Here is a 14025-nt window from a genome sequence, read left to right as displayed (position 1 = left end):
GGGCCATCTGGGACTCCATGTGGTCTGGGCTGGGCTGGGACCCTGTGTGAGCTGGGCCAGGAACCCTATATAGGCTGGGCCATTCAGGACCCTGTGTGGGCTGGGCTATTTGGGACCCTGTGTGTACTGGGCTGTTCGGGACCCTGTGTGCAGTCGGCACCTCTTGCTGATCTCGGCCAAGCCCAGCAACTGCCCCCGCAGACGTTGAGTCTCCTGCCTGTCCTCTGCGATATGTTCTCCCACCACCCCTTAGTGGTTTCCCCTCCCCCTGTAGCCCGAACCAAGGACACAGCCTTCTTCTGGCATCCCCATCGTTCCTGTATCTGAGTCACTGCAGAGATGCAGGGGCCTGGCCCCGCTCAGCACTGTCCTGCCAGCTGGGCTCCTCGGGACTGCCTGGGGAGGGAGGAAGGAGGAGTGCGCGTGGCCCGTGTGTGTTGGGGTGACTAACCCTCCCGCCTGTCTCCCTCCATCCGCAGGTGTACATGAATGCTGTATGGCATGGCTGGGCCATCCCCATGTTCTTGTTTCTGGCAATCCTGAGGTTGTCCCTCAATTACCTCATCGCCAGGTAGGTGAGCGGTGCTGCTGTGTGGCGGCTTCATCCCATGGGATGCCTGGCCGTGGCATCTCCCAGTATCTTCGCAGACAGTGTGGCAGGAGGGGTGCTGGGCCAGCTCCTCAGCAGCACTGATGTCGGGGAGTCCCCTGTTAGCCATGATAATACCCAGGCAGGGTGCTGGACGATACCCTGATGCAACCCCGACTGGTTCCACACCCCCGGGTAGAGGTATGTCCAGGCCCCCAGCTTCAGAGGCCAGTGCCTGCTCCCCGCACTGGGCTGTGGTTGGGCAGGGACGTTTCTGGTGGCCCAGCAGGCGGGCCAATACCATCGCAGAGGCTCTGTTCTCCACGAATGTCTTAGTTATCTAGTGCTGCTGTGACAGAGGTACCGCAAGTGGGTGCCTTTAACAAGCAGACGCTTATTTTCTCAAAGTTTAAAAGCTAACCAAACCCATCGCCGTCAAGTCGATTCCAACTCATAGCAACCCTACAGGACAGAGCAGAACTGCCCCATAGGGTTTCCAAGGAGTACCTGTGCCGACCTTTTGGTTAACAGCTGAACACTTAACCACTGTGCCCCCAGGACCCCTCTCACAGTTTAGGAGACTAGAGATCCAAATTCAGGAGTCTGTGCTGGGGAAAGACTTTCTGTCTCTTGGCTCTGGAGGAAGGTCCTTGTCTCTTTGAGCTTCTGCTCTGGGCAGTTCTACTCTGTCCTGTAGGGTCGCTATGAGTCAGAATCGAGTCAATGGCAACTGGTTTGGTTTTGGTTTTTGGACCTGGGTGATCTTCATGTGGCCTGGCATCTCTCTTCCCCCATCTCTGCTTCCTTGCTTATTTGTCTAATCTGTTTTATATCTCAAAAGAGATTGACTCAAGGTACACCCTACACTGATCCTGCCTCATTAACATAACAAATATAACCCATTCCCACATGGGGTTATAACCACTGGCATAGAGGTGAGGATTTACAACACGTATTTTTGGGACACAACTTAATCCATATCAGGGGGGTTCCCGGGAGGCTCATGGTGTGAGACGAACAAGACATAGTTGAGATCCAGAGCGAATGCCAGTGGTTCGTAGACGGGGTATTTGCCGCTGCAAACGTTTTCCGCCACCACGTCAACAGTTCATTGAGTCAGTGCTATTCTGTTCATGCTCCCATGAGCACACGCCCTCCCGCAGTAAGGGTATAGGTGGAGCTTGTGGGAACCAGCCCCTGTGAGGACCTGTCCCCAGACGGGCTGTGTTGGCCAGCCCTGTGGGAACCAGCCCTTGTGAAGACTTGTGCCCAGACGGGTCATGTTCCCTGGCCCTGTGGGAACCAGCCCCCATGAGGACCTGTCTCCAGACAGGCCATGTTTCCTGGCTCTGGGGAAACCAGTATCCAGGAAGACCCGTCACCAGACTAGCCGTGTTTCCTGACTCCGGGGCACTTTTGGGGGTTTATTGGCTGGTGGCTGCCCGGTGGAGTGAACTTCTCCTGGACCCTTCAGTCTGAAGATGGGTACCCCTGCATTCCACATTTTTACTCAGCCTTTCAAAATTCCACATTTGTATAAGCTAATTAAAAAAAATTTTTAAAATTTTTCTGGGTCATTCTATATCTCATTTGCATTTTTTCCCTAGAAAAAAGGACTTAAATACTCTGGAAGGGGTCAGCAGTACCCAGCGCTGAGGTCCGGTTAGCCAAAGGACTTGCTGTGACTGCTTTCAATGAATTTGTGTTGAAATGCTCCCCTCCCACTCCCACTGGCTACACTTGAACGTGGGCCCCCAGAACCCAGAGGAGGGCCAGGGAAGGTGAACTGGACCCTCCACTCCCAGGAATCAGGAAGGGGCCCTGGAGGCTCCCAGCCAAGGCGGGGGTGTCAGAAGCCCCCCTCTCCCCTCTGCCGGCACCTAAGGAGGATTCAGGGTGCCCCCTCCCTGGTTAGGAGCATGGGAGGCGGGGACGTGATGTCACCTCTAACTGAGCAGTGGCTCCTTGTGTACAGGGGCTGGAGGATACAGTGGAGCATTGTTCCGGAAGTGTCCGAAGTTGTGGTGAGTCCTGTGAGGGCACAGGGCGTCCCCGTCTCCCCAGTCAGTGGCAGCTGTGTGGAAGGGCCTGGAGGTTTCCAGAGGACCCTGGCTTGGGGCATGTGGACAGCCACTGGGAATCCCGCCCACTGGCCTCCTTGTGCCCAGGTCCTCTGGCTGTTTGGGCCTACCAGAGTTGCCACCAGGTCCTTGGGGTGGGAAGGACCACCGACTGTTTTTGTCGGTAATTTTCAGTGGAAATTCTCTTTCCCATTTGACTGAAGGAACCTCCCAAAGAAGACTTGACTGTGTCCGAGAAGTTCCAGCTGGTGCTGGACGTGGCCCAGAAGGCCCAGGTATGGCCACTGGGCCAGCCATGGGAGGTGGTCCCTGATGGTCCCATCTAGGCGGTGGCTGATGCTCGGGCCCTAAGCACCCCCAGCTCTAGGCCCGCTGTTGGCTGATTGAAAGCTGACTCGTGTGCAGGGTGGGGGGAGGGTCTCTCACAGGCAAGCAGCCCACTCCACATCTGCAGCAGCTTTGGTTTGGAGGGTGGGCCCCCTGATGAAGCCTGAGCTAGTCTAGAGCTGAGCTCCTGGAGGGACCCGGCCTGGGCTGTCCTTGCCAGTGTCGGAACACTGACCAGACATGTCACCTCCTCCCGGGCCATGAGGCTGGCCAGGACCACAGGGTGGGGTTGGCACAGCTGGTGTCTCTCGGTTGCGGCCAGCCCGTGGTCTCGCCCCCCGGTTGTCTGTTTGCCCCATGTCACGTGTGCTACAATCATGGTTTCGTCTTCGCACAGAACCTCTTTGGCAAGATGGCCGACATCCTGGAAAAGATCAAGAAGTAAGTCTCAGCCCGACCCGGCGGTGCGGTGGGGCCCGCCGTCCGCTGAGCCTCCCCTCTCCCTTCCAGCCTGTTCATGTGGGTGCAGCCCGAGATCACGCAGAAGCTGTACGTCGCACTGTGGGCCGCCTTCCTCGCCTCCTGCTTCTTCCCCTACCGCCTCGTGGGGCTCGCCATGGGTAAGGGCAGGTGTCTCGCCTTTTGGCTGTCCATCAGAACCACCGCGCGGGTACATATGATACAAGGAGGGGACAGCGGTGTCTGCTTCCCGGCCAGTGTCTGTGAATGTCGCATACGGGGTTAATTCACACTGGCGTTGTTGTGCCGCAGGCAGGCTGGGCCACCTGTGCCTCATCGAATCACGTTGTCAGATGGCTAAATCTGGACCTTGAAAAAAAACCTGTTGCCATTGAGTCAATTTCGATTCATAGCGACCCTGTAGGACAGAGTAGAACTGCCCCATAGGGTTTCCAAGGAGCATCCAGTGGATTTGAACTGCTGACCTTTGGGCTAGCAGTCTGAGGTCTTAACCACTGGACCTAGAGACATGATTTTTATTGGTTGCCGTGGATCCTTGTCTCCGACTCACAGTGACCCCGTGTGTGTCAGAGTAGAAATGTGCTCTGAAAACCCAGTGCCGCTGAGTCCTAGCAGTAGGGTTTTCAATGGCTGATTTTTCAGATAGATCCCTAGGCTTTTCTTCCAAGACACCCCTGGGTAGACTCGAACTGCAGCCTTTAGGTTAGCAGCTGAGCGCTTTAGCCGTTTGCACCCCTCAGGGCCTCCAAGACACGATTAGTGTTTCTTGCATCAGGCATGTCCTTTGTTTCTAAGAACCCCTAGTTTGCCACAGAGAAGAAGGGGTTGTGGGACCCTGGGGCCTCCAGGCTGCTGCTCTTAGGTAGTCACCATGGGGTGTATGACAAGCATCCTTGAGTGCTTGTGGGCTTGGGGTTGCCCCTGGGAATGGGGACCCTGGTTTGGGGTGCAGGGACATCAGGCAGTGCCCGTGAGCTGGGGAAGTAGCTGCCAGCGTTCAGTGACGTGGCATTGGGCCCAGGATCATCTCCACCCTGAAACAATCGTTTCTTGATTTGATTATCTGGAAGGGAGAGGGTGTGTGGCTGGGCAGCGGGCACCAAGCTGTCTGGATGCGGGTATTGGCATGACTAGGACCTCATTGCATGGCAGCTTCCGGCAGCCCTCCTCACCCCCTTCCATGCTGCCTGCTTTACTCTCTGTTTCGTGCTGGCACCAGGCCTCCCTCCTTGCTCTTTTGGGCCATGGGAGCCAGGCGAGCACAAACAGGGTGGCCCAGCAAGCTGTACGGTGAGGGAGTGGAGCCCGGGCTGTGGGCTTCACAATTGATGAGGTATGGGAGGGGCACTCGGTTTCAGGGTGCCCCTAGAGGAGTAGTCAGTTCAGTTGTGTTGCTGCGGCGGAAGGGGAGGTGACCTCATGCGGCCTTTCCTTGACACCTTCAGTCATCAGGGAGACGCCCTGCAGCGAGGATGGGGCCCGTGTCCTGGCAGCCACAGCGTGTGGGGACACAGCGGGACGCAGAGGTGCTGGGCAATGGCGTGTGCCTCCCACAGCCGGGGTGGAAACGTGTCACTGCCTGGCACAGTCCTGCTCCCCTTGTCCGCTGTGCGGCTTGTGGCCCGGGGAGGGGGGGTGCTGTTCCTTGTTGACTCATTGGATCTGTTGTCTGCCACTGGACTGTGACCTCCTGGGGGCAGGAACTTTGTCAGTTTTGTTCATTTTTAGCCCCAGCATTGGGCACAAACCCCGCTGGTGCTGGATACCTGGATGGATGGTGGGCAGGGGAATGGACAGCTGAAGGCCCTTTTTTTGCCTTTTAAATTTTTTTAGAGCAGTTTTAGGTTTACGGAAAAATTATACAGAAAGTATAGAGAGCTCCCATCTCCCCGCACCCCCCTGTATGCTCTTTCTCCCGTCATTACCATCCAGCGTTCTGAGGTGTGTTTGTTACCATGGGTGGGCCAGTGTTGATACATTGTTACTAACTGATGCCCATGTTTTCTTAGGGTTCTCTCTTGGTGTGGTACAGTCCTGTGGTTAGGCCAAGCCCTCGATGTCCGTGTCCACCAGTACAGTGTCACACGGAACAGTTACACTGCCTCCTGGTGGCCGGTGGTTTGTTCTCTTTTCTGAGAGTTTTATTCTGTGGCCTGAGCCCCTCTGGGTTTGTGGTAACAAATTCAAAAGTGACCCCTCCTCAGCCCTCGGCTGCTTCATCTTTTTGCTTCCGACTGCCCCTCTGCTCTGACTCCCCCCAGGGCTTCTCACCCCCTGCTGGCCCCCTCTTGCTCTGTGGGTTTGATCAGGCTCCCTGGCCTGTCTCTTCCCTCTGTGGAAAGTGCTGGGGCTGTCACACTGAGCAGACAGGCAGGATTGCTGAGTTCTAAGTGAAAGGGGCTTGCTTTCCACCCCTTCAGGACTTTATGCTGGAGTCAAGTTTTTCCTCATCGATTTCGTCTTTAAACGCTGCCCGAGGCTCCGAGCCAAGTACGACACGCCCTATATCATCTGGAAGAGTCTCCCTACGGACCCCCAGCTGAAAGAGCGTGCCAGTGCTGCCACCGTGTCACGCCGGGTGAGTGCCAGGCCCGGGCGGGGGGTGAGGGGTGAGGGGCTCTCCAAAATCCTGTCAGCTCTGGACTCAGAGTTCTGTGCCAGCTCAAGACTCATCTGGGAGCTGATGTTTTCTGGATTGTTTGGGGCCCTAGAAACACAGAGCATGTGACGGCCCCCCGTTACTGGGCATGGCGGTCCCTGAGACTCATCCTGCCCTTTGTGTCTCTGTTAGGAGCCAGCTGCCCTGGGTGGAAGGTGGGTGTGGCCACCACGGGGAATGGGCTCCACCTGAGTGAGGCCAGTGGGCACACCCTGGGCGGGCAGGGCAGGGTATCTTGGGCAGCTGGGCCAAGCAGCACCTAAGAAGGGCCCCCTGGCACCAATGGGCTGCCCTGGGCCCCTAGCACCTCTGGGCGTCATACGCCATGCCCAAGCAGGCCACAGCTCGCCTCAGGCCTCCCAAATGAGTAGGGGTCCTGGGCCCAGCGGGACTCCAGGGTGGTCTGGTGGCTTCCTGGAGGAGGGCATGTTGGTGAGCAGGGTCCTGTGTGTAAGTGTCCTGAGGAGAAGGTGTCCTGTTAGTGGGAGCAAAGCTGTGGGGTGGGCGGCCCAGGTCCCAGGACTGCAGACCTGTTTGGAGCCAGGACTCACCCACCAGGGCAGCTCCGCCTTGGGGCGGCTCAGCCTTGGAGGTGGCTCATCTGGGTGGAGCAGCCTGTGCTGGGTGAGCTAGCCTGGCTGGCTCTGGCCACCAGGATGGCTCCATGCCTGGGGCTCAGTCTGCTGACCTCAAGGCAGGAGGCTCCTCTTACAGCATCGGGGGGACAAAGGCCTGTCTTGGTCTTGGGGTGGCCGGGAGGGGGTTTCCTGGAGGTCAAGACTGGGGAGCCCCAGTCACTCTCAGGGAGAGGGTGGGGGAGCGAGGATGTGCTACTCAGTGGGGGCCATCCCCACCGAGGGTTTGCGCCCAACTGCTGTGAGAGAGCATACTGGAAGCATGTGGCAGGGCACCTGCATGCCTGTGCTTGCGGCTTTGCTCTGTGTGTCTGACACGTCACGTGGACCCTTTCTCTCTTATCGTGTCCCACCTGTGTACCTCCCTCCGGCCAGCTCTCAGGCCACGACAAGGTACTGTGCCTGTGTGCCAGCCCTCACCTGTGGCCTGATACTGTGCCGTGAATTTGCTTGGTGTTTTCCTGCTGCACTGGGTGGCCTGCCCCGCACCTGTTTGGGTCTCTGCACTGTCCATTTTAAATGCCTTGTGCTGGACACACACTGGGCAGCAGCTGTCCTTGGTGGTGTGTGCTGGGACGCAGGCTTAGTGCAGCCCATGTGGTGGGGGCGGCCGTAGGGAAGTTGAGGGGCAGCGAGGGTCCCCCCACTGCAGTGGGGCTTCTCTGCCCAGAAGACAGGGGGTGGCTGTGACTAGAGCCAGGCACGGGCAGGGGCCTCAGGGAGCCTCACCCCAACCCGGCCATAGTTTGCAAGAGTGCAAGCCTGCAGCCTGTCTGAGTTTGCAGTGGGAGCTGCCCCTCCCCGCTGCCTGACCAGGGCCTCTGCTGTCCATAGCTCCAGACCACCTCCTCGCGGAGCTGTGTTTCCAGTGCACCAGCTGGCCTAGGCAGAGACGAAGATTCCGGTCGCTTCCATGGCACCAAGAAGGGCAACTTCCATGAAATCTTTAACCTGACGGAGAACGAGCGGCCACTGGCAGGTGTGTGTGCAGTGATCAGACACTGGTTGTGGGCTGGAGACCCCACCACCACACACTGACCACAGCCCGGGGACCTCACCAGATACTGACAGCGGGCCAGGGGAGGGGTACATACACAGAGTGGTGACCCTTCCATGTCCCAGAGCTCCAAGTCAAAGGGGAGGCCAGTGGGTGCGGCTGGGAAGCTCGGGGTTACAGCCACATCCTGTGTTTGGGAGTGGAGGCCTCACAGGGCCTTTCCCTGCAGACGAGTGGGGGAGGGCATGCTCCCGGCCTGTGCATGACAACAAAGGTTCGACGGGCCTGCTCCCGGGTGCAGGGGCGCACTGACCCATCAGGTGCTATGGCCGCCTGGAGCACCAGCTGCTGCCTGAGAGAGGCAGGCCCAGGGCTCTGGTCCACCTCTCGACAGCAGTCTCCTGTAAGGGTACCGCATGGTGGACTGTCAGTGAGATGTCCTTTTACACGGTCCCTCCCGACCCCCACAGTGTGTGAGAGCGGCTGGCGCTGCTGCCTCATCAACAGAGATCGCAAGATGCCCACTGACTACATCCGGAACGGTGTTCTCTATGTGACGGAAAAGTGAGTGAGGCTGGGCAGGTGCTGAGAAACTGGGGGGGGAGGAGCACAAGGGGGCTTCTTGTGGAGGCGCCTGGACAGGCGAGTGGCCTGGCGAGCAGTTTCCAGGGCCCCGACCTGGCCTGAGCACCCAGAACCAGGCAGTGGGCTGCCTGATGTGGGGCTGAGTCCGGGAGCCCCTGCCAAGAGCCTGCCTGTTCTTGCTAAAAATCCAAGCTTCTGGGGGAGGGTCCCACCTCGAACCCAAACATGCTCTATACTCTCATCTCAGTGAACCTGGGGTGCACTGGCCTGGGGTGCTCGTGAGGGGCTCCGGGTGTTTAGGGAGGTGAGGAGTGAGGTCCCAGCCACAGGACAGGGGGTTCTTGTACTGCCCGTTGGGGGCACAGCAGCCTGAGGTAGCTTTCTTCTCTCTCCTGAACAGGACTGTGTGGAAGGCTTACCTTGAGGCTGCCCTGGATGTGGGTGCGGGAGAGCCTGGGGTGGGGGGCTGTTCTCAGCCTTGTTGGGGTCCTTGGTGTCCCCTCTCTGTCTCCCACAGCAGCCACCCAGGGCCTCACCTCCCTCTCTGCCCTCTCCACTGAAGGAACTGGTGGAGGAGGTGCCCTGGCCCAGCGTCAGGGACGTGGTCTCCTCCTGGAATCTAAATCTTAGGTTTCACATATAATGGTGGCTTTTGTTTAACTGTGAAACTACCTAAGAGAGAAAGCCTGTGTGAAAGGCCAGCCGTCACACCAGAAGTGGGGGCTACTCTGCAGGGGGGTGTGGGAAACTCCCCCAGCGGCCCAGTTGATAGATTGCATCTCTGTCCGTCCCTCCCTGCTCAGTTACTTGTGCTTTGAAAGCTCGAAATCTGGGTCTTCAAAACGAAACAAAGTCATCAAGCTGGCAGACATCACAGACATCCAGAAGGTGGGTGTGACAGCCACCCCCACCACCACCCTGTGGCTGGGCCGCTTCCATGGCTCCCTGTGGTTCAGGAAGAGGCAGCCATGGGGGCCTGAGGCTGGGGACTAGGCTGGAACCTGGATGAGATTAGTGTCGCTGGCTCCAGAGATACCCCCAGGCATTGCCTGAGCCTGCGCCGGGATGCCCTCCTCAAGGGGCTTGATGCAGAGCTCCCTCCGCTCCCTCTGAGCCTCCGCACCTGCTGGCTGCACTGTGCAGTGCTAGGCCGGGGTGGGGGGTGTGCAGGCACATCCTCTCACTCCTGTGGAGCACAGTGAGGGTGCCTGCCAGGCTGTGTGGAGTGGGGGGTGGGTTCACACCCAGGCTGCGTGTGTGGATTGGGGGGTGGGTTCACACCCAGGCTATGTGGAGTGGAGGGCGGGTTCACACCCAGGCTGCGTGTATGGAGTGGAGGGCAGGTTCACACCCAGGCTGCGTGTGTGGAGTGGAGGGCGGGTTCACACCCAGGCTGTGTGGAGTGGAGAGCAGGTTCACACCCAGGTTGTGTGGAGTGGAGGGCGGGTTCTCACCCAGGCTGCATGTGTGGAGTGGAGGGCAGGTTCACACCCAGGTTGTGTGGAGTGGAGGGTGGGTTCACACCCAGGCTGCGTGTGTGGAGTGGAGGGCGGGTTCACACCCAGGCTGCTTGTGTGGAGTTGGGGGGGGGTTCACACCCAGGCTGTGTGTGTGGAGTGGAGGGCAGGTTCTCACCCAGGCTGCGTGTGTGGAGTGGGGCTGGGTTCACACCCAGGCTGTGTGTGTGGAGTGGGGTGGGTTCACACCCAGGCTGTGTGTGTAGAGTGGAGGGTGGGTTCACATCCAGGTGGTCAGACTCCTGGGCTGTGCTCATAACCCTGTGCTATCATCTTAAGTCTGAGACGCCTCAGAATGCACATATCCACCCTAGATGTGCCCTGGCCCGTGTGCAGCCTGGCTGGGGGCTGGGAACAGGTGGCCTTGTTCCATAGACAGAGGAGGAGATTGGCTCCATGGGGCCACCTGCGAACAAGGGTGGGGGCTGAACCCACTCCAGAGCCTCGCACCAACCATGTGCCCCCTGCCCTCTGACACACACGCCTGCCCCACACAGGTGGCTGGGCCCCCCCCAGCTCCTTCCAGGCCCCAAGCATCCTGGGTAAAGGTGCAGGTCCCAGGAGGGTGGACACCAGCGGTTGGTGTGGCAGGTCTCCCTCCAGGTCTCCATGGGAGTAGGGTCGGTCTCACCTGCCCTTGGGGTTGGGTAGCAGGGACAGTTGCCCTTTGGTGACAGCACTGGGGAGCGTGTTCTGTGCCCCATCCCTACCTGCAGTGCCCTAGGCATCACCCATTCGGGCCAGCTCTGTCCCCATTGGCAGCAGGGTTGGGGGGCAAGTCCCAGTCAGATAGCTCTGAGATGTCCTTTGCCATCCCGTGCAGCCAGGAAGCCCTGGCTCCTCCCTGAGACCCTGCCCCGGGCGGGCAGGGGGGGCGGTGGAGGGGCGGTGAGGGCTGCAGGCAGCCCTGGGAGGGGCCCATGGTGACACATGTGCTCTTGCCTTACAGTACAAGGTCCTCTCTGTCCTCCCAGGGTCAGGCATGGGGATCGCAGTGTCGACACCCTCAACCCAGAAAGTAAGTGCTGGTGGGCCTCAGGGGGGCCGGGTGGGCACAGGGCTTGGGGTGGGGCCTCGGGGGGGCCAGATGAGTGCAGGGCTTGGGGTGGGGTCTCGGGGGGGCCAGATGAGTGCAGGGCTAGGGGTGGGGTCTCGGGGGGGCCAGGTGGGCACAGGGCTTGGGGTGGGGTCTCAGAGGGGCCAGACAGGTGCAGGACTTGGGGTGGGGTCTCGGGCCTCCCCCTGGCAGCAGACAGCTGCTGTGCTCTCAGGAGTTTGGGCCTGGGAGACTTGCCCTTTCGGGGACTGCAGAATTAGCTTCTCGGGACCGGGGAGAAGGCGAGGCCACGTCTGGGTGGGTGTGGGTCTGCCCTTTGAACCCCAGCCCCTTTGCTGATGAGGGCAGGTGGGCCTGGTGTGCTGGTCTGGGGTCCGAGTGGCTGCCGGCTCACCAGGCCCCCTCCCGCCAGCCGCTGGTGTTCGGGGCCATGGTGCACCGTGACGAGGCGTTTGAGGCCATCTTCAACCAGTACATGAAGATCACATCAGCAGCAGCCGCGGGCGGGGACAGCTAGTACCAAGGCCTGCACTGCTGGGATTGCCCTTTAACTGTGTGGTAGTGGAAACAATCGGACATACTCATGATCTTTTGCAATAACCCCGGACCGTGGTTTCTGCTGTGCAGCCCCGAATCTTAGACACCTCCCAGCGGGGCTGGGTCTGCAGGCTGGTGCTGCTGCCACCGGCACCTGAAGCACTTTTTATGCACATTCGGGACATGGAGGGGGAGGGTCCCTCAGAAGCCTGGGTGAAGGAGGACAGCAGAGGCCTGTCTCCGCTGCCACCACACCTGGCTCCTCCTGGTTCCAGCCGGGATGGAGAAGGTCCCCCGCGGCTTCAGAACATGGAGGCGTCCCAACCACCAAAGCCATAGCCGGGGCAGGGTGTGGGCTCCCACCTCTGAGGTGGAAGGTAAAGGAGACATCAAGGACCACCGAGGGAAAGGGGCTGACCAGTCTTACCCTCCCTCAGCAGGACCCCGCTGTGTTTGTCCTCGGGGTGGGAAGGGCTGGTGGGGGCACAGCTCCGTCCGCTGACCCGGGCTCGTCTTGGGCATGCGGCTCTGGGCCGAGCCTTCCGCGAGCCGGTGGGAGGGAGTGGCGGTGGCGCAGAGCAGCGCCTAGGTAAAAAGCACATCTCCCGACACTTGCTGCTTTGGAGGCCAGGGGAGCGCCCACCCAGCCTTTGGGGCGCTCCCAGCTCTGGCGGCACTTGGAGAAGTCACCCAGCTGACCGCAGCTCTGGGCTGGGTTCCAGTCCATGTAAGGGGGCGGGTGACTAGGGCAGGCAGGAGTCCCTGGGTCCATGGTGCTGGTCATCTTGGAAGGTCACCGCCTGGCGCCCAGAGGGTAGGGGCCAGGGCTTTCCCACCCTGACGTCCACCAGTGCCCACCTGTGCCCAGCCGCTGCCCTCCCCGGGAAACAGCCTCCCATGACTCCCACACCCTGGGAAAAGGTGGCCGATGGGGGGCTGGGGGGCGGTTCCCGGGCAGGGTTTATTCTGAGACCCCTGCATTTGGCTTGGACAGGAGGAGACGCCCATTTGGAGGCTTCCGGACAGGCGGGCAGCCTCCCTGGAGAAGGGGTGGGCGGGGCTGCAGACGCGGCCAGCAGAGCAGTGACCCCTTGGTCCACTGGCATGTCCACCCATCCGGAGCTTCTGCGTATCAGGAGGGCGTTTTTTGAAGAAACAGAAGATTATATTTTTTACAGAGAGCAAGCTGTTTTTCTTATTTTTGTATCATTTTTCAGATGTGATTTTTACCTATCCTCCGACCTTCACTTGCTGGCTTGGGGAGGAATCTGGTGGCGGTGGTGGCCTGTTAACCCCCTCACGTGGGCGCTGAGGGTCTCGCAGCTGGTTCCAGGGAGTGCTTTGGGGGGGGTGACACCGGCCAGCCAGGGGAAGCACGTGCCCCACCTGACGTGGTCCACAAGGCCGCGGGGTGGGGGGAGCTGGCGGGCAGTCGGCGTCGTCCTGTCCTGTAACCGCTCGGGAAGGAAGGCGGGCCGCTGCATCCCTGGCTTGGCCCTGACCTGGGATGCACGTGGACTGGTTCACACAGGGTTATGTGGAAGCCTCGGGGACACGTGGGATCACACTCCAGGGGGACTGCCCATGGTGCCTGAGGCGTGGCAGGGGTGGCCCCGAACTGGCCCGGGGACGGCTGCACAGGGACCCCTGCTGCCAGTCACATCCCTTCCACAAGCCTGGCAGCAGCGTGGGGGCTGAGGCCCACAAGGTCTGAGTGCCACCCCGCCAAGTGCCTCTGTTTAAGTGGCAGGAACTCTGTCCCTGAGCGCAGGGCAGGGGTGTACACTGTGGGAGGGCTTTAATTTCTTGCACAGAAGTGGGTGGTTTAGCCGGAGTCCCTTCTAAGGAGAAAGGGCAATGAAAACTGACCACCACAGATGGCCTGGGAGGCCCCGGCCCAGCACGTGGCTGTAGCTGGGGTGGTGGATGGGGCCTGACCCGGCGTCTCACACTCTCCAGTGGCAGCAGGTCCTTCCCGGGAAGCCGGTAAAGGCAGACAGCCTTTGTCAGGGTGGACTCGGCCCTCTGGGGCCGCTGGGCTCCTGCCAGAGAGCGGGCCCGGCCGTTCTTAAGGAATTGGGTGAATCTGGGCCGATATTTAATTTCTACAACTAATCATTGACCTAGAGTGAATGTTGACTTTTTTACGTCTGAAGCTTGAGTCTGTTCTGGACCTGTGAATACTCGTCACCTGTGTAACTTTTGTCCAACAAAACGATTGTACTGTATGAGGAACCCATGGAAACAATTCCCCTGTAACATTTTTTTAAAGAAAACTGTTTAAAGAAAAAGTCTTGTATAAATTATAATTTTTATTTAAATAAACCTGAAATGCTTTGTGCTAACGCATGCGATTTAAGTGCGTCGTGGGGGGTGGAGGCAGGGACCTAGGGGGCCGGATGAAGGTGCTGGATTGTGGGCATGGAGAGGCAGGGAGCAGGGTGCCCAGGGTTCCAGAAGATTGTCAGTAGGGGAGTCAGGTGGCAAGGCGGAGGTTGACGGCGGGGAGCCGTCCAGGGTCAGCATGGGGAGGTGGGGAGTGGGGCTGTCACCTTGGGGGC

The 14025-nt window shown here is 59.6% G+C and overlaps 1 protein-coding gene across 4 annotated transcripts in view; it reads left to right on the top strand.

Moving 5' to 3' along the window:
- GRAMD4 (GRAM domain containing 4) overlaps nt 1-13825 on the top strand; it is a 100297-nt gene extending 86472 nt beyond the window's left edge. For 2 of the 4 annotated variants that reach the window (XM_064283355.1, XM_064283358.1), the window contains exons 9-19: nt 480-571; nt 2565-2613; nt 2874-2945; nt 3395-3438; nt 3508-3617; nt 5898-6055; nt 7606-7750; nt 8239-8332; nt 9157-9241; nt 10820-10888; nt 11340-13824. In XM_064283355.1, the coding sequence (XP_064139425.1) occupies nt 480-571; nt 2565-2613; nt 2874-2945; nt 3395-3438; nt 3508-3617; nt 5898-6055; nt 7606-7750; nt 8239-8332; nt 9157-9241; nt 10820-10888; nt 11340-11444 (1023 nt within the window). In that variant the 3' untranslated portion in view covers nt 11445-13824. Of the gene's footprint in view, nt 1-479; nt 572-2564; nt 2614-2873; nt 2946-3394; nt 3439-3507; nt 3618-5897; nt 6056-7605; nt 7751-8238; nt 8333-9156; nt 9242-10819; nt 10889-11339 lie in introns of all 4 variants that reach the window. The other 2 variants (XM_064283356.1, XM_064283359.1) reach the window with 2 other exon arrangements.
- The last annotated feature ends 200 nt before the right edge of the window (nt 13826-14025 follow it).

Source organism: Loxodonta africana, chromosome 4, assembly GCF_030014295.1.
Source record: "Loxodonta africana isolate mLoxAfr1 chromosome 4, mLoxAfr1.hap2, whole genome shotgun sequence".
NCBI lineage: Eukaryota > Metazoa > Chordata > Mammalia > Proboscidea > Elephantidae > Loxodonta > Loxodonta africana.
Note: the sequence above shows the minus strand (reverse complement) of the source record. Positions and strands in the feature narration are given on the sequence as shown.